This window comes from Salmo salar, chromosome ssa20 (assembly GCF_905237065.1).
Source record: "Salmo salar chromosome ssa20, Ssal_v3.1, whole genome shotgun sequence".
Taxonomy (NCBI): Eukaryota; Metazoa; Chordata; class Actinopteri; order Salmoniformes; family Salmonidae; genus Salmo; species Salmo salar.
In genome coordinates this window covers 22,236,745-22,261,888 of record NC_059461.1, presented here as the reverse complement: position 1 = coordinate 22,261,888, position 25,144 = coordinate 22,236,745, and the positions used below count along the sequence as shown (strand labels likewise).

General features: G+C 42.1%; 1 protein-coding gene across 2 annotated transcripts in view; it reads left to right on the top strand.

Moving 5' to 3' along the window:
• The window catches only part of LOC106579906 (transmembrane protein 132C), a 228,908-nt gene extending 212,506 nt beyond the window's left edge, over window positions 1-16,402 (top strand). For both annotated transcript variants that reach the window (XM_014160261.2, XM_014160260.2), the window contains exons 7-9: window positions 6,567-6,840; window positions 11,901-12,092; window positions 14,531-16,402. In XM_014160261.2, coding sequence (XP_014015736.2) covers window positions 6,567-6,840; window positions 11,901-12,092; window positions 14,531-15,712 — 1,648 coding nt within the window. In that variant the 3' untranslated portion in view covers window positions 15,713-16,402. The remainder of the gene's footprint in view (window positions 1-6,566; window positions 6,841-11,900; window positions 12,093-14,530) is intronic.
• Window positions 16,403-25,144: the final 8,742 nt, after the last annotated feature.

The window sequence follows — 25,144 nt, the reverse complement described above, 5'->3', positions numbered from 1 at the left end:
AATGGCAGCCCCCTGGAAGTCAAGACCCCTGGGCACGCACCCTGCGTGCTTGGTCAGTATTCGGCCATGATTACTAGAAGTTTAAATAGCTGGCTAGACTAACTACCAATCAAAAAATGTACATGGCTAACTGTCAACTAATTGAGTGACTGACATAACAAGAGAAAAACTGCTGATGTACAACCAAATATTTAAATTGCACCTGGTGTATTCTACTATTCTAACTCTCAATAGTAAGTTGAGACAGAGAGCACACTTGTATCCCTGAGCGAGGGGAATTAATTAATGTGCCTGCTTGTAAACGGTTATCTGCATTTTCTCTTCCAAGAAAATCTATAGCTTTTTATGGTCTAAGTGACCGCTTATGCCTGGAGCCGGACCTGACGACAGTGTCCAGGCCTTGGGAGTGGGGTGCTTGCCAGAATGCTAGCTTCAGTGTTTCATTTGCAAGGTTTGCTTACCCCCCACCCAGCCCCCTCCAAGATAACCATTTACAAGCAGGCACATTAATTCATTCCCCTCGCTCAGGGATACAAGTGTGCTCTCTGTGAGGGATGCGCAACATGTCATGATGCTTTTCTTATCATGGCTATGTTTCCTTTGTTACAGGTTGCATTTGGGAAGTGCTTCTTATGTTCTGTTTTTAGAACATCTGCATGTTTCTTATAATATACAGTGGCAAGAAAAAGTATGTGAACCCTTTGGAATTACCTGGATTTCTGCATAAATTTGATTTGATCTTCATCTAAGTCACAACAATAGACAAACTCAGTGTGCTTAAACTAATAACACACAAATTATTGTATTTTTCTTGTCTATATTAAATACATAATTGTGTAGGTTGGAAAAACTATGTGAACCCCTAGGCTAATGACTTCACCAAAAGCTAATTGGAGTCAGAAGTCAACTAACCTGGAGTTGAATCAATGAGACGAGATTGGAGATTTTGGTTAGAGCTGCCCTGCCCCATAAAAAACACTCACAAAAGATGAGTTTGCTATTCACAAGAAGCATTGCCTGATGTGAACCATGCCTCGAACAAAAAAGATCTCAGAAGACCTAAGATTAAGAATTGTTGCCTTGCATCAAGCTGGTAAGGTTTACAAAATTATCTCTAAACGTCAGTCCACAGTAAGACAAGTTGTCTATAAATGCAGAAATTTCAGCGCTGTTGCTTCTCTCCCTAGGAGTGGCCGTCCTGCAAAGATGACTGCAAGAGCACAGCGCAGAATGCTCAATAAGGTTAAGAAGAATCCTAGAGTGTCAGCTAAATCTCTGGAAGATGCTAACATCTCTGTTGACAGGTCTACAATACGTAAAACACTAAACACTGCTGTCCAAAAAAAACATTGCTGCACATCTGAAGTCGCAAAAGAGCATCTGGATGTTCCACAGAGCTACTGGCAAAATATTCTGCGGACAGATGAAACTAAAGATGTGTTGTTTGGAAGGAACACACAACACTATGTGTGGAGAGAAAAAGGCACAGCACACCAACATCAAAACCTCATCCCAACTGTAAACTATGGTGGAGGGATATCATGGTTTGGGGCTGCTTTGCTGCCACATACTTTTTCTTCCCACTGTAAGGGCTTGTGTGAAAAAAAGGAAAAAAAGTGCCTGTGTGTTATCCTCAAATGCCGACCTTGCCAAAACAATGACACTAATTGGCCTCCTTTGACATTACATTGTGCACCCGCACTTGAATGCTGTTCAGAAATATAGACCATAAAAATCTATAGATTTTCTTGGAAGAGAAGATGCAGCTGCAGTTCCGTCCATCTCTCCTCAAATGACCTTCATTAGGTCTTTGTAATAGAAAAACAACATGCAGCAAAATGCCAAAACAAATACCTAACAGAGTCCACGGGGCAGTGGAAAATCAGCATGACACAAACATTTATTCCGAAGCTCAATCTGGGAATGAGAGTGAATGAAGGAGAGAGAGAAATTTATTTCAGATGTAAATTGTTCCCCGAGTTGGATTTACCTATTAGATTAAAGGTCCAATGCAGCCGCTTTTTATCTCAATATCAAAAAATTCTGGGAAACAAGTAAGTACATTATTAGCCAGGTTTTCACCCAATTGGCGACCGATTTTCATGCCATTATTCAAAAATGTGCATAAAAACAATATGCACATTTTCCACCAGAGATGTTTTTCCATCAAATGAACTTGTTGTGGATAAAAGGCTGTGCATGATGACATAGTGCACATTAAAATAACTTTTGCGGTTAAATTCCGATGTGCAAATTAATTCTACTGATGGTTTTGTCACAAAAAATGTTTGCGTTATATAGCGTAAGTGCCCACTCTGGTATGGGCACATGTGCTCTAGCTAACAGCTTGCATATACAGTGCGGTTATAGCCTACATGATAAGATTATTATAGACAAAAGAGCAAGATTATTTTTGTTTGTCAAACAGCAGCCAAGCATCGATCACACTTGTTATAAAAACGATAGCTTAAGCTTTTAAAGAGTTAACGAAAGAAAGTTTCATTTAATTCAGGCTGATTTGACGCTAGCTAGCTAAGTTAACATTACCTGACGCTATTGTCACTTCTCTCCCTTTCTCTTTCGCTGCTGTGGCTGAAAATATTTCAATAAACTATTCAGAGAAAATAAATATCAAATCGAAGACAGATAAATGGAGCTATCTTGTTTGTACTTGATACAGTTCCAAACAAACTAACTAGCTAACTTGCTAGACTAGTAATGTTAGTTAACCATGTTTCTATCATAAACATACTCGAGGATATTGGATAGCTAATTGCCTTTACAATTGTGGCAGCAATATTATAGATATAAATTATGGTAGTAGAGTTTTTAGGTTATAGCTAGCTTATGTAGTTAACTAGTTTATTTATTTAACTCATTTATTTAACCTTTATTTACCAAAAGGTAAAAGGCCTCCTGCGGGGATGGAGGTTGGGATAAAATCAATAAATATATATCATATATATGACACCACAATACTACATAAAGAGAGACTTTAAACAACAACATAGCATAGCAGAAACACATGACAACACAGCATGGTAGCAACACAACATGACAACAATATGGTAGCAACATAACATGGCAGCAGCACAAATGGTAGCAGCACAAAACATGGTACAAACATTATTGGGCACAGACAACATCACAAAGGGCAAAAAGGTAGAGACAACAATACATCACGCGAAGCAGCCACAACTCCATCCCACCAAAACAGGGTGAAATTTCTGGCAGTCTTCTCAAACAGCACTTACACTAAAAGGGCATTATCATAAATTTCACAATTTCAGAGTATCATTACAACCACATAGTGTGGCAAAGTATATAAAACACAGGAAATCACGTTTTTGACTGCCCTGGACCTTTAATCTTCGATTAGATTGGAGATCGCTGCATCGTGCCTTCCTGCAGATTAGATTTATGTCAGGAGTAAAATACTAGCAATAGGGATTGGGAGCCATCAGCTGATAATGCACACAGGACCTCTGTTGTCTGCTCATTCTGTCCCAATCATATTTGCTCTCTCTGCCCCAATCACATGCGCTCACTCTGCCCTTTCAAATTCTCTTACTCTGCCCCAATCACATGCTCTCACTCTGCCCCAATCACATGCTCTCACTCGGTTTCCAATCACATGCTCTCACTCTTTCCCAATCACATTCTCTCGCTCTGCCCCAATCACATGCTCTCCCTCTACCCATACTTGGAATAATCCCCCTGGACTGGACCTGTCCACTACCCATACCCTGGCCTATTTGAGCTGGGAGCTCTGCTGTAAAGGACATGTCAAGGGAAGACCCTCACTACAGTATTTGTAAACTAGATCAGCTAAACCCAAACCCAATCTCCAAATAAAACGCCAACCCGTGGCGTAACTGCAGCAACAGAATTACACCATGTGGTGCTGTATATTAGTTGTTATAGAATTATGCCATGGCTTGACGTTCTAATTATGCCTTAGTGGCATATCTTAGTTGTCAGCCAAACTCTGCAAAAGTTAAACAAAAACGTACATTTAGGCATTCATTTCGAATGGTTAAGTTTAGGGTTAAGGTTAGTGATAGGGTTAAACTTAAGTTTAGGCATTAATTCTGAGTGGTTAAGGTTTAAGGCTTTGGGAAAGGCTTAAAACCAAAAAACTAAAACGGGTGCCTAGCACGTGACCCTCGGAACTAGAGTCAGCGGCTTAAACGCCCATCCACTATCCCCATCCACAACACCTTAGCAAGCTGCAAACCTACTAGATGGTAATAGGCACTCATGTTGCCCCTAGTGGATGGTATAGCTTCCACATTTTGCCAGGTCCAAATGTAATCTGGTATCTGCTGAATCGGCACCTCAAGGCATATTTCATATTACTAAGGGCTGCTAAACCCAAACTACAGTTAAGTTGGAAATGTCCCACCGCAGTGTAATAAACGCAGACAGGCATTTGCAATTCTTTATTCACTTTACTTGTTGTATTATGTTTTACTGAAGACTAATTAATTGCTGTGAGTACTTGTCAAAATAACCCTCGTTCTGAAATCCTTTTTATCTTGTCAGTGGAAATCCTGAGCCTTAAGGCTGATCTCTAACCAGCTTAGCTAGCGTCTTCACTCTTCATTGCCAGACCCCATTCTGCCACACATCGAGGGATACTTATTAACGGTATCGGACAGGAAAAAATACAATGAGAGAGGATAATCAGAATAATTACATTTCAAGAGATTAACTTTCACTCTTTTCTCTCCCATTATAATATCAAACCTTGTAGGTGTGTGTGTTTATTGCCAGATGTGAGGTGATGAGGCAATAGGATAAGCGAGGCCCTCACTGCAAAAAGTGAAATCAAAGAAAGCCTAAATATCTTATATTGAGTGATAATTCACTTACATTTTTTTTAAAGACAATTTAAGGTAAAATATATTTTAAAAATAGCTTTTTAACCATTTTCATGTAGACTTGATTGTATTTTGGATCATTGTCTTGCTGCATGACCCAGCTGCTCTTCAGCTTCAGCTCACAGATGGATGGCCTGACATTCTTTTTGGATGACATGGGTCCCATTATGCCTGGCGAAAACCAAACACTGCATTCCACAGTAAGAACCTGTGGTGGTGGTAGTGTGATGGTTTGGGGATGCTTTGCTTTCTCAGGAACTGGACAACTTGTCTAAATAGAAGGAACCATGAATTCTGCTCTGTATCAGAGAATTATACAGGAGAATGTCAGGCCATCCATCTGTGAGGTGAAGCTGAAGAGCAGGTGGGTCATGCAGCAAGACAATGATCCAAAATACAATCAAGTCTACGTGAAAATGGCTAAAAGGCAACACATTTTGAGTTTTGGAATGGCCTAGTCAAAGTCCAGACCTAATCCAAATTGAGATGTTGTGGCAGTGCATGCTTGAAAACCCATAAATGTTGCTGAGATAAAGCAGTTCTGCATGGAAGAGTGGGACAAAATTCCTCCACAGCGATGTGAGAGACTGATCAACAACTACAGGAAGCATTTGTTTGGAGTTATTGCAGCTAAACGTGGCACAACCAGTTATTGAGTGTAAGGGGGCAATTACTTTTTCACACAGGGGCATTGGGTGTTGCATAACTTTGTTTAAATGTATTTCCTTTTAAAGTATGTCATTGTTGTGTTATTTGTTCACTCATGTTCCCTTTATCTAATATTAGGTTTTGGTTGAAGATCTGATAATGTTCAGTATAAAAAATATGCAAAAGTAGAGACAATCTGAAAGGGGGGAAATACTTTTTCACAGCACTGTATTAAGGAAACGGCACATTTCTATGATCTGTGGTTAAAAAGATACGGTCCTACAAAATGCTCACAGCGTAGGATTAAAAGTAAGAAAAACTGTGATTTTGAAAACCTGCAACGAGTTTCTAGACAGAGCGAGAGTACTTTTTTTTGTTCCCTACGTCACCGTGAATCTCGGTGTTTGAAAATCACTGATTTAACTTTTGATGATGTCATCGGGTCAACTTTTCATTTGTTTTACAAAACATAGAAATATGCTGTTTTCACATATGTAGACACTGGTATTGTGCTGGAGATCATGAAAATTAGGTTTAAAAATGTTGGAGTTGCCATTTAAGATTAAAATAAGCAAAATGATTAGCTTATTTTGGTAAGAAAAAAATTGAATTATCAGTCAATATAAGATATTTAGGCTTGCTTAGATGTAACTTTTTGCAGTGCTATGATTAGCACACTGTTGACAAAGCACTGGTGTTTATCAGAGGCACGCCTGTCCTGTCCCACCGCTTGACACCAGTGCTGCTTCTACAGAGCAAACACTGATATTTATCTTACTAAAAGTGTGCTGTGTATGTATGACATACAGTTATTTGTTTAAAAGCAACATTGTAACCTTGTAAGCCTTGTTTTCACACTGCAATAACTATTCTCATTGAGACACACTCCCTTCTTTGAGAAGATGATTGGTTGCCTATAGCATCCTGAACAGAATTTGCTATCAGTGGGTGGGTGTTAGAGATGTTCTTGTTAGACTTGTCCAGTGTTGGGGTTAGTTTCTCATGTTATATGACTGGCTTTGTTTGTAATGGCAGGTCTGCACTGGACAGTGATGATGAGGATGATGAAGACCGGAGAGGAAGGAGCTGCACGTTACAGTACCAGAATGCCATGGTTCGAGTGTTGACACACTTTGTGGCCGAAGCTGCCGACCCCCGTGGTCAGCTGACCTTTATGCTGGGCAGTGATTGGCAGGCAGACATCACTGGGCTGGTGTGGGACTTCCTGAAGGTGGAGGACCCCCAGATAGCTCAGCTACAGGACAGACGCATACTAGTGGGACTGGACATGGGGATGACCACCATCCAGGTACGCTGTATGTGTCTGCATGCGTGTACAGTACAGTATGTGTGTTATAATAAGGTGTTTCAGTACAACGGATGAGAAAGAATAAACAGAACAAGTGTGAATAGAGAGAGGAGTAAGGGGAGGTGAAAGGAGTTGGAAAATAGAACAGTAAAACATCGCTGTCTGTTTTAATATTAGGGCTGAAAATACCTTAAAACAGTCATCTTAAGTCAGTCATAACAATGGGATTTGCAAATGTCGAGTGGAGGAGATAAAATCTATATTTGTGCATTCAGTCAGCCAAACAGGTGGTTATCAATGGTCCCATGTCTCCAGGTCTGGGCTGTGGTTACAGTAAATGGGGCCTCACCCTGGTGCAGAGCGTAAGCGTGCCATCTCTCACTAGCAGGGTCCTTTCATTTGTCAGTCTAAACAGGCTAACTGGATAAATAGCAGTCAGTTAATGATATCTGTGTGAAACCGATCAGCATCTTGACAGTGTGGACTCATCCATCTGTCTTGCAGGCAGATGTACCTTCACCTCCACACTCATCACTACCCGTCCTCTGGCTCCTGCCTCCCGTTAGGCTGGGCACAGAGGACAATACTCCCCAGCCCAAAAGCACGAGATGAGACAGGCCAAGCTACCGGTCTGTCACACCCATTCCTTCACAAAGAGCTAAAATCAAATCAAATTGTATTAGTCACATGCACCGAATACAACAGTGAAATGCTTATAATCAAGCCGCTAAACAACAATGCAGTTTTAAAAAATAATAATATACACTACTGTTCAAAAGTTTGGGGACACTTAGAAATATCCTTGTTTTTGAAAGAAAAGCCCATTTTTTTGGTCCATTAAAATAATCTCAAATTGAGTGTAGACATTGTTAATGTTGTAAATGACTATTGTAGATGGAAACGGCTGATTTTTAATGGAATATCTACATAGGCGTACAAACGCCCATTATCAGAAAACATCACTCCTGTGTTCCAATGGCACATTGTGTTAGCTAATCCAAGTCGATCATTTTAAAAGGCTAATTGATCATTAGAAAACCCTTTTGCAATTATGTTAGCACAGCTGAAAACTGTTGTGCTGATTTTCAGGCTCAAAATGACCAGAAACAAATAACTTTCTTCTGAAACGCGTCAGTCTATTCTTGTTCTGAGACATGAAGGTTATTCCATGTGAGAAATTGCCAAGAAACTGAAGATCTCGTACAACGCTGTGTACTACTCCCTTCACAGAACAGGGCAAACTGTCTCTAACCAGAATAGAAAGAGGAGTGGGAGGCCCTGGTGCACAACTGAGCAAGAGGACACTTACATTAGAGTGTTTCGTTTGAGAAACAGACGCATCACAAGTCCTCAACTGGCAGCTTCATTAAATATACCCGCAAAAAAACAGTCTCAATATCAACAGTGAAGAGGCGACTCCGGGATGCTGGCCTTCTAGGCAGAGTTCCTCTGTCCAGTGTCTGTGTTCATTTGCCCATCTTAATCTTTTCTTTTTATTGGCCAGTCTGAGATATGGCTTTTTCTTTGCAACTCTGCCTAGAAGGCCAGCATCCCTGTCATGCCCTGACCTGAGAGAGACGGTTTATTTCTCTATTTTGTTAGGTCAGGGTGTGGGGTGGGCATTCTGTTTTGTATTTCTTTGTTTTGGGCCGAGTATGGTTCCTAATCAGAGGCAGCTGTCTATCGTTGTCTCTGATTAGGAATCATACTTAGGCAGCCTTTTCCCACCTGTGTTTGTGGGTAGTTGTTTTCTGTTTTGTGTTTCTGTACCTGACAGAACTGTGCGCTTTCGTTTCCCTTTGTTATTTTTTCAAGTGTTTGTTTGATTTAAATAAATAATCATGAACACGTGCCACGCTGCATCTTGGTCACCTCTCTACGACGATTGTTACAATCCCAGAGTCACCTCTTCAGTCATTTAAAACATTTACAATGTCTACACTGTTTTTATGATCAATTTGATGTTATTTTAATGGACAAAAAACTTGCTCTTCTTTCAAAAACAATTTCTTAGTGACCCCAAACTTTTGAATCGTAGTGTGGATATATATATATATATATGTGTGTGTGTGTGTGTGTGTGTGTGTGTGTGTGTGTGTGTGTGTGTGTGTGTGTGTGTGTGTGTCACTGTCCTGGATGGCAGGAAGCTTTGCCCCAGCGATGTACTGGGCCGTACGCACTACCCTCCGTAGTGCCTTGTCGTCGGAGGCCGAGTAGTTGCCATACCAGGCAGTGACACAACCAATCAGGATGCTCTCGATGGTGCAGCTGTGGAACGTTTTGAGGATCTGAGGACCCAAGCCAAATCTTTTCAGTCTCCTGAGGGGGAATAGGTTTTGTCATGCCCTCGTCACAACTTTCTTGGTCGGCTTGGACCATGTTAGTTTGTTGGTGATGTGGACACCAAGGAACTTGAAGCTCTCAACCTACTCCACTAAAGCCCCGTCGATGAGAATGGGGGCGTGCTCGGTCCTCTTTTTCCTGTAGTCCACAATCATCTCCTTTGTCTTGATCAAATCAAATCAAATTTATTTATATAGCCCTTCTTACATCAGCTGATATCTCAAAGTGCTGTACAGAAACCCAGCCTAAAACCCCAAACAGCAAGCAATGCAGGTGTAGAAACATGGTCGCTAGGAAAAACTCCCTAGAAAGGCCAAAACCTAGGAAGAAACCTAGAGAGGAACCAGGCAATGAGGGGTGGCCAGTCCTGATCACGTTGAGGGAGAGGTTGTTGTCCTGGCACCACACGGACAGGTCTCTGACCTCCTCCCTATAGGCTGCCTCGTCGTTGTCGGTGATCAGGCCTACCACTGTTGTGTCATCGGCAAACTTAAGGATGGTGTTGGAGTCGTGCCTGGCCGTGTAGTCATGAGTGAACAGGGAGTACAGGAGGGGACTGAGCACCTACCCTTGAGGGGCCCCTGTGTTGAGGATCAGCGTGGCGGATGTGTTGTTACCTACCATTACCACCTGGGGGTGGCCATCAGGAAGTCCAGGATCTAGTTGCAAAGAGAGGTGTTATGTCCCAGACTTTTTGATGAACTTTGAGGGCACTATGGTGTTGAACGCTGAGCTGTAGTCAATGAATAGCATTCTCAATAAACAGCATTCTTACATAGTTATTGTATTGTCCAGATGGGAAAGGGCAATGTGGAGTGCAATAGAGATTGCATCATCTGTGGATCTGTTAGGGCGGTATGCAAATTGGAGTGGGTCTAGGGTTTCTGGGATAATGGTGTTGTGAGCCAATATCATCCTTTCAAAGCACTTTATGGTTACAGAGTGCTACGGGTCAGTGGTCATTTAGGCAGGTTACCTTAGTGTTCTTGGGCACAGGGACTGCTTCAAACATGTTGGTATTACAAACTTGGACAGGGAGAGATTGAAAATGTCAGTGAAGACACTTGCCAGTTGGTCAGCGCATGCTCGCAGTAACACCTAATCCGTCTGGCCCTGCGGCCATGTGAATGTTGACCTGTTTAAAGGTCTTACTCACATCGGCTGAGAAGAGCGTGATCACACAGTCTTCCAGAACAGCTGGTGCTCTCATGCATGTTTCAGTGTTATTTACCTTGAAGCGAGCATAGAAGTAGTTTAGCTCGTCTGGTAGGCTCGTGTCACTGGGCAGCTCTCGGCTGTGCTTCCCTTTGTAGTCTGTAATGGTTTGCAAGCCCTGCCACATCTGACCAGCGTCAGAGCCGGTGTAGTACGATTCGATCTTAGTCCTGTATTGATGCTTTGCCTGTTTGATTGATCGTCAGAGGGTATAGCAGGATTTATTATAAGCTTCCGGGTTAGAGTCCCGCTCCTTGAAAGCGGCAGCTCTAGCCTTTAGCTCAGTGCGGATGTTGCCTGTAATCCATGGCTTCTGGTTGGGGTATGTACGTACAGTCACTGTGGGGACGACGTCATCAATGCACTTATTGATGAAGCCAAAGACTGATGTGGTGTAGTCCTCAATGCCATCAGAGGAATCCCGGAACATATTCCAGTCTGTGCTAGCAAAACGGTCCTGTAGCTTAGCATCTGCTTCATCTTGCCACTTTTTTATTCATCGAGTCACTGGTGCTTCCTGCTTAAATTTGTTCTTGTAAGCAGGAATCAGGAGGATACAATTATGGTCAGATTTGCCAAACGGAGGGCGAGGGAGAGCTTTGTATGCCTCTCTGTGTGTGGAGTAAAGGTGGTCCAGAGTTTTTTTCCCTCTGGTTGCACATTTAACATGCTGATATAAATTTGGTAAGACCGATTTAAGTTTCCCTGCATTAAAGTCCCCGGCCACGAAGAGCGCCACCTTTGGATGAGCGTTTTCCTGTTTGCATATAGCGGAATACAGTTCATTGAGTGCGGTCATAGTGCCAGCCTCAGTCTGTGGTGGTATGTAGACAGCTACGAAAAATACAGATGAAAACTATCTAGGTAGGTAGTGTGGTCTACAGTTTATCATGAGATACTCTACCTCAGGCGAGTAAAACCTTGAGACTTCCTGAGATATTGTGCACCAGCTGTTATTTTCAAAAATACATAGTCCGCCGCCCCTTGTCTTACCAGACGCTGCTGTTCTATTCTGCGATACAGCTATAGAGGGGTCTCAATGATTGGGCACGCATGGAAAGATCTCTTTGATTTTCAAAATGAGATTAATGAAATTAGGTTTGCACTAATTGGATTACTAGGAATGGTCCATTAACAGCAGAAATGTGTCCTTGATCGGTCCTTGCCTACTCCAGTGTGTATTGCTGGTGGTTTTCTCTCCACATCATCATTTGATTAATGTTTCCTGGATAAACACCTGACAATGAATAGTAGAAGGGCTTGTTCAGGTCACTCCATTTACCATCAAATAACTCAATCTATATACTCATCAAATTAAATGGAAGCCAGCATAATGTTGGAAGGCATCAAGGTCAGAGCTGAGAATCACTGCAGGATTTACAGAGCATCCTGGAATAATGTAATAATTGTTTATTTCAAAGAGTAATGCTTTTCATGTCCCGTCCATAATCTGGATTAATCCCAAGGGTTTCTCTCTCTCCATCTCCCTTGTGTTGTCCCAGGTCCTGTCCCCCCTGTCTGACTCCATCCTGGCAGAGAAGACGGTGACGGTAGTGAATAACAAAGTAACCATCACAGAGCTGGGGGTGCAGCTGGTCACCGGCCTGGCTCTGAACCTGCAGCTCAGCCCAGGAAGCAACAAGGCCATCCTCGCCACGGCAACCACACAGGAAGTGCTGCAGAGCCCAAAACAGGTCTGTGCAACATACTGCAGATCTTTGAAAACGATCAGTTTGCAGCCCCTTTCATTAAAATTAGGATTTAAGAAACAGTTTATAGTAGGTTATTTAATGTAATCCTTGTCTGTTTGGATCCCATTTCACACAATTGCAGTCCTTTAATGTGAACATTCAGTAAGTACTGTGAACGTGTGTGTGTGTGTGTGTGTGTGTGTGTGTGTGTGTGTGTGTGTGTGTGTGTGTGTGTGTGTGTGTGTGTGTGTGTGTGTGTGGGTGTGTGAATGCCTGCGCTTGTTTGTTTGTTCCACTGCATTCCTAACCCTCTTAACTCCAACTCTTGAAAGGCAGAGTGTGACAGAATGTGTTTCCTTGGGCATCTAATAGAAAGGGAAGCTTAATCTCAGAGCGTGTAAAAGCAACACTGCAAGTTTCTGTAAGAAAACACAATTTACAGGCCAAACTCTAGCTGTCCTATCGTCTTTCGCATTCCTTTCTCCCTTGCTCTCCTTCTCTCCTGAACGCTTTGATCCCTTTCTCTTTCTAGAGAAGGACAGATGGAGGACAGGCTAGTTTTATCAGTCCTATCTCTGTAGGGATAATGTCCGTGCGGGGATAAGCGTGCAGGAATTCCCCTAGAGGATATGTAATTAGAGCGCAATTGCAGCCCACTGATGGATCTCCTTCCCTGCTCCTGGTGATTTGTCCTGTGGCCATATTAAAAAGCAACATCACAGCAAGAAAGGGACTTAAGATGCTTGTCTGTGGCAAATCCCCATTTGCTGTCTTTAATGTGACTGTCTGATACTGTATTTTCCCTATCTTTTAATCTGTGTCCCTTCAGCTGTCTGAGCACCACAGGAGGTGGTGGATGGTACCTTAATTGGTGGAGGACGGCTCGTGGTAATGGCTGGAGCGGAATCAGTGGAATGGTATCAAATAAACATCAAACACATGGTTTCCATGTGTTTGATGCCATTCCATTGGCTCCATTCCAGCCATTATCATGAGCCGTCTTCCCCTCAGCAGCCCCACTGCTGAGCACAGCAGCTGAGGTAACAAAACAGTAGCACTTTAGTGAGCTATCCTCTACCTTATGATTCCCACTAGTTTAATACACTATATGACTAAAAGTATGTGGACACCTGCTCGTCGAACATCTCATTCCAAAATCATGGGCATTAATATGGAGTTGGTCCCCCCTTTGCTGCTATAACAGCCTCCACTCTTCTGGGAAGGCTTTAGGCCTGGCTCACAGCCGGCGTTCCAATTAATCCGATGGAGTCGAGGTCAGGGCTCTATGCAGGCCAGTCAAGTTCTTCCACACCGATCTCGACAAACCATTTCTGTATGGATCTCACTTTGTACAGGAAAGGGCCTTGCCCAAACTGTTGCCAGAAAGTTGGAAGCACAGAATTGTCTAGAATGTCATTGTATGCTGTAGCGTTAAGATTTCCCTTCACTGGAACTAAGTGGCATAGCCCTAACCATGAAAAACAGCCCCAGACCATTATTTCTCCTTCCCCAAACTTTACTGTGTGCACTATACATTGGGGCAGGTAGCGTTCTCCTGGCATCGGCCAAACCCAGACTGCCAGATGGTGAAGCGTGATTCTTCACTCCAGAGAACGCGTTTCCACTGCTCCAGATTCAAATGAAGGCAGCTTTACACCACTCCAGCCAACGCTTGGCATTGCGCATGGTGATCTTAGGCTTGTGTGCGGCTGCTCGGCCATGGAAACCCATTTCATGAAGCTCCCGACGAACAGTTATTGTGCTGACGTTGCTTCCAGAGGCAGTTTCAAACTCGCTAGTGATTGTTGCAACTGGGGACAGACGATTTTTACGCGCTTCAGTACTCAGCCGTCCACCTGTCAGCAACAGGTGTAGCTGAAATATCTGAATCGACTAATTTCAAGGGGTGTCCACATACTTTTGTATATAGCTTTTATGACCCACAGTGCTGGAGGCCTACATTTCTAAAAATGCAAAAAAGGGTATAAAAGTATATTTTGTTGTTGTAATTTTACATTCTGATCCTTTGAACCTTGTACGTTTGAAGTCTTGTTTGCTTTCTTGTTCCTGTGATAGAAATGTTTCCCTCATGGAAATAGTTTGATTTCTTTAATTTTGGCAGTTACCAATTACTATGTACAGTGATGTATACGATAAGCTTGCCTAATGAAATAATAGCACAGGAACATTTCTGAAATAGGCTCTGTCTTATTTCTACATTCTTAGAACTAATAAATAAATAGGTTTTAAATAGGTATTTTTCAACCCTTCATTATTCTCTACTAATGGCGAGGTTGCCGCTCTACGAAATGTGGTAATGTGACCCTGCTTGAGGTCTCTGTCAGTGTTACATGAGATTATTTTTCTTTGTTTGTTATTTTCTTTGCTCTTGTTTGTGTGTGTGTGTGTTACCTACTCACTGTGTGTGTGTGTTTGTCCAGGAGGCCCTGATCAGCGCGTGGCTGCACTTCAGTGATGGTTCCATGGCTCCTCTGGACCTGTACAACTCAGACTACTTTGTCCTGACGGCCACGTCTCTGGATGAGGAGGTGGTGACGGTGCAGCAGGACCCCTCCTGGAAGTGGCCTGTGATCGTGACCGAGGCTGAGGGCCAGGGCCTGCTGGTCAGGGTGGAGATGACCGTCTGTGAGCTCTGCCAGAAGTTCAAGCGGCGCAGCGTTTTGGCTGCAGGGAACTGCAACGTCAAGGTGAAGTTTGGCCAGAGCGACGGTGGCACCTCCAGAAACAGTGACTATGGGCCAGAGGGCGAGGAGCTGGAGAACAGGGCCAGCGATCGCAGGCAGCAGTCCCCCTCCCAGGACAGGACTGGTTTAGAAGCCCACTACTACGGCAGCTCCATCTCCGACATGGAGGACGGTGTCATGAGGAAGGTCACCACCACCACTAAGAGTACCATCATCAGGAGGCTCAATGGAGACAAGCTGTCAGACGATGGGAACCAGGTCCAGAACATGCCAGACTTCCCTGCCCAGGTGGACCTCCCTCGCAGCCACAACATGGAGGATGATCTGATCCAGACAGCCCGGGGCCTCACTGACCTGGAGATCGGCATGTACGCCCTGCTGGGGGTCTTCTGCCTGGCCATCCTGGTCTTCCTCATCAACTGCATTTCCTACACCCTCAAGTACCGCCACAAGGAGCTGTCCATCGAGGGCCAGGAGAGCATGAACCACGCCCACGACTGGGTGTGGCTGGGGAACGAGGCAGAGCTGCTGGAGAGCCACATGAGCCTGTCCCCACAGCAGGACGAGCTCACCTCCATGGTGGACTGCAGTGCCGGGCTGGAAGAGGGCAGCCACCTGCTCAACGGGGCCTCTTCCCAGAAGAACGTGCAGGGCCAGGTACACCGGGCAGCAGACAGGGCGAGCTGCACAGCCAAGGACAGCAAAGGAGACTCGCCTACCACAAAGAGGAAGCGTGTGAAGTTCACCACGTTCACCACCATCCCGCCAGACAATGACTGCCCCACTGTCAGCACACTGAGCATGAGCCACAGCCAGGACATTAAGTGGGTGTGCCAAGATGTAGAGCTGGGGGACTCCAAGGAGCTTCGGAACTACATGGAGAGGTTAAATGACAGTGCTTTAAAAGAGGTGGCGTAATCTGTGTGCTCAGTGCACTTATAACTCACCCTTATGCCTTTCACAGTGAGCTGGGCCTGGACAGCACCTAATGCTGAACCTAGAAGAGGTTGAAATCTGGAAGCAACATTTTTGTGAATCACATGGGACTGCCAAAGGGAAAATTAATACTAGAGGACAAAAATAGTAATGATACCACACAGGACTAATGGCAAATCGTTAACTTGAAAAGAAACATAATTTTTGGATAATTTGTTTCTCTTAATATCTTCCTACCTTTTAATCATTATTTTGTGATGGTTCTTTTGTAGGTAGACTCAAGCCCCCAGACTAGCTCTGCATTACTGACAAAACTACAAAATGTTACGCAGATGATGACATGTAGATTTAAGAATGTAAATGAACAAATATTCAAGATGTATATAAAGTACTCATTGAAAGGTTTTGGAAGTTTTGTAGCATTTTGAATATTGATTTCCTATTCCACATCCTGTCGTTTTTTTGATAAATGTCTGGGCCCCCAGGATAGACCAGAGCCTACAGAACGTCCTGCATGTGGTTTGAAATAAAGGCACACATTTTATGTTCATCTTTACCAGAAGGCACAGAGAAACGGCTATGTATATACTGAACAGTCCTCCTACAAGGCATTGTATTGTTGCTCTGTATATTGTATTTTCATAACTGTCATTTAAAGAACATACAACAGTGTAGAGGTGCGTGTCCACTTCAATCCACCAACCACATGGGAATACATTACACATGCCAACATGTCTTCCTTTTTGCTACCCACTATCTTCAATGACTGAATGGAGATTAGTGCTTTTCCAGGTTATGTCTTCATATAAGCCACACAACACAAACCTGGTCGTACCTTAATATGGTGTAGGAGTTGTAATTGACTACAAAAATGACCAGCAAATTGAATCATTTCACACATATTACATTTCCATGGTGAAGAAAAATGAAGCCACTGGAAGTCATTTGCTGTTCTTCTATTTTCAGAATTTAGTCCAAACATACTTCAATTAGAGTGAACTCAACAATATATTTGACCAATTTATTAAACTTCGTAGCACAACCGCTAGATTTGGACAAAGGATAAGGCTGTCACCAATTATTCTGCCAGCAACTATTAGTGCTTATCAAATCAAAGTTTACTGGTCGTGTAAACAGTTTAGCAGATGTTATAGCAGGTGCAGCGAAATGCTTGTGTTCCTAGCTCCTAACAGTGCAGTAAAATGTCAAACAAGCACACAATAAAAAATAGAAACAAGAAATCAAGAATGTCAGAATGAATCCAATTAACACTGATGGTGATTACTTTGATTAATGATTGGACTACCACTCAAATTAAATTACCAATTATAGTCTAATTAACCCTTGTCTTGGAGCCTGCAGAAATGCTCGGTTTAGGACAAAGTGGAATGGGATTTCCTCTCGCTCTTTTGAAATGGAAAATTCCCATCATGAACCCTAATAAATGAACAAAAAGCCTACGAAAGTGGTGGGAGGAAAGAGGTTCAGAAAAAACATTTATGTTGGAGTTACTTCATATATGAGTCCGTTAGCTAACCAGAACAGTCATAATATCAACTTGAGGTCAATAATCAATGCTAGTTTGTGAGATCATGTTGCAATATCTGTTGCTGGGGAGTAGACGATAGTCAGACAACGAACAAACACTCCTCTAAAACAGACAGATGAGCCAGCAAATTACAGAAATATCCTTTATACTGCTTCATTAAAAGCGCTGCTAGTTGTGTCAGTGTCGACAAGGCCCGTTGAATAGTGCTTTCCTGAAAGCTCCTGTGCACCACAGGAGGTTGGTGACACCTTAATTGGGGAGGACAGGCTCGTGGTAATGGCTGGAGCAGATTAACGAACGGTATAAAATACATCAGACACATGGTTTCCATATCTTTGATGCCATTCCATTCGCTCTGTTCCGGCCCATTATTATGAGCCGTCCTTCCTTCAAGAGCCTCCTGTGCTGTTCCTGATAGGGACCCTCCTCATTCCTTTATTCATTTAGTTCAAGTAGCTTGCCTACTTGATTCCCTGCAGCTCCTGCAGTTCTTCTATTGATCTTATGCTTTATGTTGAATGAAAACACGAGATTAAATAACGGCCTTACCATCTCTATTTCTCTCCCTTCCTCCCTGTTTCTCTATCTCCCTCTTTGTCTGTTTCTCCACTGTCCTGATGAATGATTCTTTCTTTTTTCTTCCCCCATGTGATTTATGCCTGTGCTGTGCAGCAGAGGGGGATTGATGTGGGGGTTGTGTGCAATGCAGTGCGCTGGGACTGTGAACGCTGTGCACAGCCTGCGGACTGTGAAGGGCGCAGAAAGCCAGCCAGGCCTAGTAGGAATTGAATTGTCAGCCACAAGGGGCATGATTGATAGAGGGCCCTCTGTAATTAACACACCACTATGACTTTCTTTTCTGTGCACACTGCCCAGTGGTGGCTTCGGCCTTGTGTTTGGAAACAGGAATACCTACATGACATTGAAGATATATTGAGTGTACTCAGGGTTTTCTAGTCTTTGGAATGAGGGATGTGAGGCTTGTTTTTATTTGCTTTGTATTCCAGGCAAAACGGAAATAAAACTCCCAAGGACTCCACTTGGATAGACTTAACTGAGTTGATCATGTGAGACCAGCAGTACACTCACAGTAAATGATTAGCTGTTCTGTTCTCCCTGTGCTAGTGACGTGCAGGGCCTGTATTTTCTCTCTGAATTCACTGATTGACTTATGTAGTTTATTGTTTTATATCTAATCTGGAAAATATTTTCATATGCTTTGTAAAAAGAATGTGCACCGCCTTATACTAAACTCTTAAACACTCAAACCAAATGCAGTTAACACACACACAAACTGCATATAATTTGAGTTAAGAGGAGTAGCTGTCGAGGTCAGCTTGACATTCCGCTCGAACATATTTTTTTACAGATGGTGCCGCAGGGAACTGCAGACTACATTGTTCATAAACACAACTCTGGTGCCTGAGCCAAGTAGCTACGCCTTGTAAACAAAGTCTCCCGCCTGACCTGTGCACCTCAGCGGGAAACAAACAACAACATTCCCCTCTCTTCCCCACCCCCTGGATCCATTGCAGAAAATAGCAGTAATGACTCAAACACCCAAAGGCAATGAAAGACTGGCTGGCAAAAAGCCTCCAGCTGCAACATGAGGGGTGCACCCAACCATGTCATATAGATATATAGTGAGGCTTGTGGGAAAATGTGGCAGAGCGGCATATCAGCCACCACTCCAAGACAGGGTGAGGCATTTTTATGCCTGTTTGAAAACAAGTGAAGGTCACAGGGCCAGAGAGATACAGGTAACTGCCATAATAATGGAAACACTTAAGTAAATGAGGGATACAAAGTATATTGAAAGCAGGTGCTTCCACACAGGTGTGGTTCCTGAGTTAATTAAGCAATTAACATCCCATCATGCTTAGGGTCATGTATAAAATGTTGGGCAGGCAATTATTTTGGCTACCATGACTATGTCTCCATAGGATGACAATTCCCCCATCCTCAGGGCACGAGTGGTCACTGAATGGTTTGATCAGCATGAAAATGATGTAAACCATATGCCATGGCTGTCTCAGTCACCAGATCTCAACCCAACTGAACACTTATGGGAGATTCGGGAGCAGCGTCTGAGAAAGCGTTTTCCACCACCATTAACAATTTCTCATGGGAGAATGGAGTCGCATCCCTCCGATAGAGTTCCAGACTCTTATAGAATCTGTGCTAAGGTGCATTGAAGCTGTTCTGGCACGTGGTGGCCCAACACCCTATTTAGACACTTCATGTTGGTGTTTCCTTTATTTGCCAGTTACCTGTATATACCTGGGTCGTTTCACCAATTCGGCGCCTTTTGAAAAGTGTAGCTTGGTAAAAATAAACCTTAATTCAATTTCACCTAATTTTAACATTGTCATAAAGAGCACACTTTCAACTTCATAAAAAACGTCTACCCATATCAAAAGTTTAAATAAAACAATTACTATAGTAAGTGCCTATTAAAGTTCCAAATAAAGTACCAGCGTTGACCATAACAGGGTTGCTGATTTCTTAAATTAGCCATAAATCTCCTTGTGACAGGGGTAATGGAAGTTTGTGTGCAACAGGGAGTGGCAATTGAATGCAAGCTTCCACCAACAAATGTTATTGTTAAAACATTTCTAGCCTGTCTATCGACCCGCTCAGTTTTCCACCACAAAACACCAGAAAATGGCCAATAAGTAGAACCAGCTCACCTCCTTTAACTCTATGATTTGACTATTAGATGTTCAATGTTTGTTTTAAAGGAATAGTTTCACCATATTAAAACGAGAGTTCAGTTCAAGGTTGACCCTAAATTGAGGGACAGACATGAATGAATCACTAATCACATTAAATAAATAATAATCTTCAGAAATGTGTTTGTCAAAGCAACAAAATAACTACAATGATGGGGAAACTTGGGAGACATTTTGGAACTAGTGGGTTAAAATCTTCCTGGAACTGACACGTGGGGTGCGTTTGTAAATTCACTCTGGCTCTCTACTCCGATTTCAGAGCACTCTCATCCGAGTGTGCCAGAATGCAGAATAACTGATGAATTTACGAAAGCTCAACACCCGTTGAATATGGCCGGTGTCAGTAAATGTCGGCAAAGAAGAGTAATTAAATTGTTGCCAGCAGCACAGTTACTGCCACCAACACTCTTGATAACATGAAAACAGCCAAACCAGCTCTGCTAGGGTGAGTAAAATGGTCAGAGTGAGGCGTCCTCTCATTTCTGTCTGGAAGTAGCTAGCCAACGTTATCCAGTTAGCCTGGGTGCTTGACTGCCGTTCTGAGGTCAGAATGTAGAACTCCTTGGCCAGAGCATCCAGTGTGCGCTCTGAACGCTCTGAGAGCGAAACACTGAATTTACGAATGGACAATCTGACAACGCTCTGAATTTACGAACACCCAGAGCACACTCTGAGCACTCCAGATTTAATTTACGAACACACCCATGGTTGACGGAGGAACATGTCAAAATGCAGAATTTTGGCGGTCTACAGTGTGGTCTACAGGAGCAGGTTTTCATCAAGGATCTCTCTGTACTTTGCTCCATTCATCTTTCCCTCGATCCTGACTAGTCTCCCAGTCCCTGCCGCTGAAAAATATCCCCACAGCATGATGCTGCCCCACCATGCTTCACTGTAGGGATGGTGCCAGGTTCCCTCCAGACATTATGCCTGGCATTCAGGCCAAAGAGTTCAATCTTGGTTTCATCAGACCAGAGAATTCCTTCGACCTCATGGCTTGGTTTTTGCTCTGACATGCACTGTCAACTGTGGGACCTTATATAGACAGGTGTGTGCCTTTCCAAATCATGTCCAATCAATTGGATTTACCACAGGTGGACTCCAATCAAGTTGTAGAAACATCTCATGGATGATCAATGGAAACAGGATGCAACTGAGCTCAATTTTGAGTCTCATAGCAAAGGGTCTGAATACTTATGTAAATAAGTTATTTCTGTTTTTTTGTTTAAATAAATTTGCAAAAATTTAAAAAAAACTGTTTCCGCTTTGTCATTATGGGGTATTGTGTGTAGATTGATGTGGGCCTTTAAACAATAAATCAATTTTAGAATAAGGCTGTACAGTAACAAAATGTGGAAGAAGGGAAGGGGTCTGAATAGTTTCCGAATGCATATGTATAAACACTAGTAATTACTCTTCTATGAATGATCTGGGTACCTTTAAGGATAAAACAATGAACATGTTTTAATGGATCCAATAGCTTATCTTAAACAACCCCCTAGATTTAATTAGCATAATACAAAAATCCCCATCAAAATCCGTCTGTTTAATCTAGAGTAATGTTTTTTTTGTTGCATGGGCTGGGTCTCAATCAACCGCATTCGCCAATGGCAGCCTTCCACATCTGTGGTGGAAGTGGTTAAGCTACAATCGGTGTTCGTCAGACCATGAGACATCCCGAAAAATTGGTCTTCTCACAAAAACATCTGTAGCTTCTGAACGGTTTGGCCTCATCTCTATGGAAAGACTGTTTGTGTTCTCCATTTTGCTCTACGACTCCCACAAGCGTCACGCATTCGTCTGAAGATAGCCCGGTAACGGTTAAATGTTTTTATTGAAGTATATATCCTCTCTGGGATAGGGGCAGTATTTTCACATCCGGATGAAAAGCATGCCCAAAGTTAACTGCCTGCTACTCAGGCCCAGAAGCTAGGATATGCATATAATTAGTAGATTTGGATATAAAAAAACACTCTGAAATTTCTAAAACTGTTAGAATAATGTCTGTGAGTATAACAGAACTGATTTGGCAGGCGAAACCCCGAGCACAATCCATCCAGGGAAAGTTTTTTTGAGGTCACTGTGTTTTCCATTAGGTTTCTATGGGAGACCTGATTTCTTAGGGCCCAGATTGCAGTTCCTATGGCTTCCACTAGATGTCAACAGTCTTTAGAAATTGTTCGATGTTTTTCTTTTGAGAAATGAAGAAGTAGGGCTGTTCTTTGTAGATGTCACTCTGAAGGGCTTTAGTCTTTTGTTGCGCGTGAAGTGGAGTGCGCTTCATGTTGTTTTTATCCGGTATTAGAAACAGTTTATTCCATCTTAAATTTGATCATTTATTTACATTTTAGGATACCTGAGGTTGGATTAGGAACATAGTTTGAAATGTTTGGACCAAGTTTACAGGTAATTTATTAGATACTTTGTAGTCATGTTGGAACCGGTGCATTTCTGAATCAAACGCTCCAAATAAATGGACATTTTGGGGATATAAAGAAGGAACTTATCGAACAAAACGACCATTCATTGTGTCACTGAGACATTTGATATTGCAAAAAGAAGATCTTCAAAGGTAAGGCATTTATTATATGGCTATTTCTGACTTTTGTGTCGCACCTGCCTGGTTGAAAAATGATTTATGTGTTTGCATGCGGGGCGCTGTCCTCAGATAATCGCATGGTTTGCTTTCGCTGTAAAGCCTTTTTGAAATCTGACACAGAGGCTGGATTAACAAGCTTTATTTTGATGCTAACGGGAATCGAGTGGGATTCGCGCTTAAGGGATCCATAAGAGGATATGGAAGTAGTTTAGTGCTTAAAAAAAGGGGTGAAATGTGCGAAAACATTTACATAGTTTCCTGATCTTTTTTATATCTCTCAGATAGGACAGACACTTTAAAACCAACTTCCTTTAGATTAGTAAAAAAACAATCTGTTTTTCCATGTATGAATCTGTTATTCAGTGTGTTTCTATTGGCTAATAGTAGTAAGGCCAAATTCAATGTTTCATCAAATATAGATATAGTTTTAATGAATATTGTGAGGAAATGAGATGTAATTATTTAAATAAGCCTGTATTATAACTGATTGACTCAATTATCGTTAGTGAGGCTGTTTGATAAGTTTATGATAGTCAATACTGATGTTTAGCTTGATTAATCTTGTTCAATAACCTGCTTTTAAACTACTATCCAAATGACTTACTTCACACCCTGTTGTACATCTATTAGTCTAGATAATGAATAGAAATACACATAAGAAACAATTGTCATAAATAGCAAACATTTCTCCAGCTCCACTGCTTTGTAAAGCCTGGTTTATAAATCTGACCTGAACTCTGAACCTTAAAAGAAATATCTCAATTATTCTGTATTTTTCAATGTTATTGCCTTTCAAGACTTCCTACATAACCACTCATATCTGCCAAAAATTCATCTAAATATGAGAAACAAGCGGCCACACAGCTTCTGTACAGTATAACCTGGAGGCGTTGTGTTAAGTTCAAACTTCGTGCCGCCTGTTCCGTCACGCTTGTGTGGTTTGAATCCAACCACCAGCCTCTATCAACTGTGCTATATAGGAAACGGCCCGGCGCTGTTGCCTCGGCTGTAAGGCCTCAGCATTACCGCATGATTTGTGATGTGGCGATTTCAATCCCAGTCTGACAAAACTATGAAGAAATATGCCTCCTCTTCACTGGAAATGCCAAACTTGACTCATGAGTCACAATAAGATCTCATACCGCTGTGTTATGCAAACTATTATATGACAACCTGCCAAGGGGTCTCCCATTTCTAAGAGAAATAATAGGGCCACACTGGACGAGAAGTGGCATGTCGTAATAGCCACATAACATAACCCTGATTATGGCAGATATACGCAAACATATGTTTTACAACTACGGTAACTTATAGCATCAATATGACTAAAATGCTTAAAGTTTGGCTTTTGCCCAGGTTTAAAAGTCGTGCAAGAATTGATGTCAATCATTGCATGTCAAGTCCTAAAGGATAGGATTAAAATAGTGTTTAATTTAGAGTTTCAAATGTAGAAAATTACCAATTTAAAGGCTTGTAATAGACTTTATTGGCAAAAATAACAAACCACAAAAAAAAACACCATTCAACCAACAAACACTGTAATAACGACCAAAATGGTTGTTTTCAGCCACTGTCATTGAGTTAGTAAGTGGTTCCAATGTGATAGCTAAAGGTAAACTCAAGCCACATAGCTGTTTACAGATTTATCAGGTATGTCATAAGATCTCAAAAGTAGTATACTAACTCTTCTTAACAATTGTATTGGTAGTCTTTAATAATTAATTATTCCACATCCCTTGAGCCCAGAGTGGATTTTGGTTATAAAATACCTTACTTTCAGCTTTCACTTCTAGATAAAGCAAAAATGCAGATCACTCCCCCCCAAAAAAATCACTTGTTGGGTCAAACAACAATACATTGTGGATCTTGCTGCTTAACAAAACACTCAGAAAACCTGGAACATTCCTACGACATTAGCGAACATTCCCATTAAGTTTAAGTGGTTTACTGAACATTAGGATAACATCCCAAAAACATTCAAATAATGTTTTTCAGAAAATGTTTTAAATGAAATGTCCTCCAAACATTCCTTAAACTCTTTTGCACAATATCTGTAACAACCACCACAGAACCTTCCCCTAAGGTTTTTAATAGGTCTCCAGGTAATGTAATAAATGTGTGTTCTGGAACGACACCAAAAGGCACCAAATTGGTGGAACGACCCAGAACATCCCGTTTCAGGAACACCATGTTGTGCTTTTGCAGGCTAAGGGTGGTTAGTCTAGGAGTAAATGATGGTAAATAAACCAAAATGGTATACAAGTTCAAACAGCTGGCACTACATCCATTTAATATGTAATTGTTTTTTTCTGTAATCAGATTAAAAGAGTGATTTAAAATCATTGCATAGTGGAAAAGTAAGTCTAAGCCTTATTTATGGATTTAGCAGACAAATGTAATTCAATAAATACCTTTAATATTTAAGTACCTCTCGATCTGAAAACAAAGTGTATGTATATATGAACAGCATGACATTGTTCAAAATTATGAGACGGAATACATAGTACCATGGTTAGTAAAAGCCCCTGTTCTAT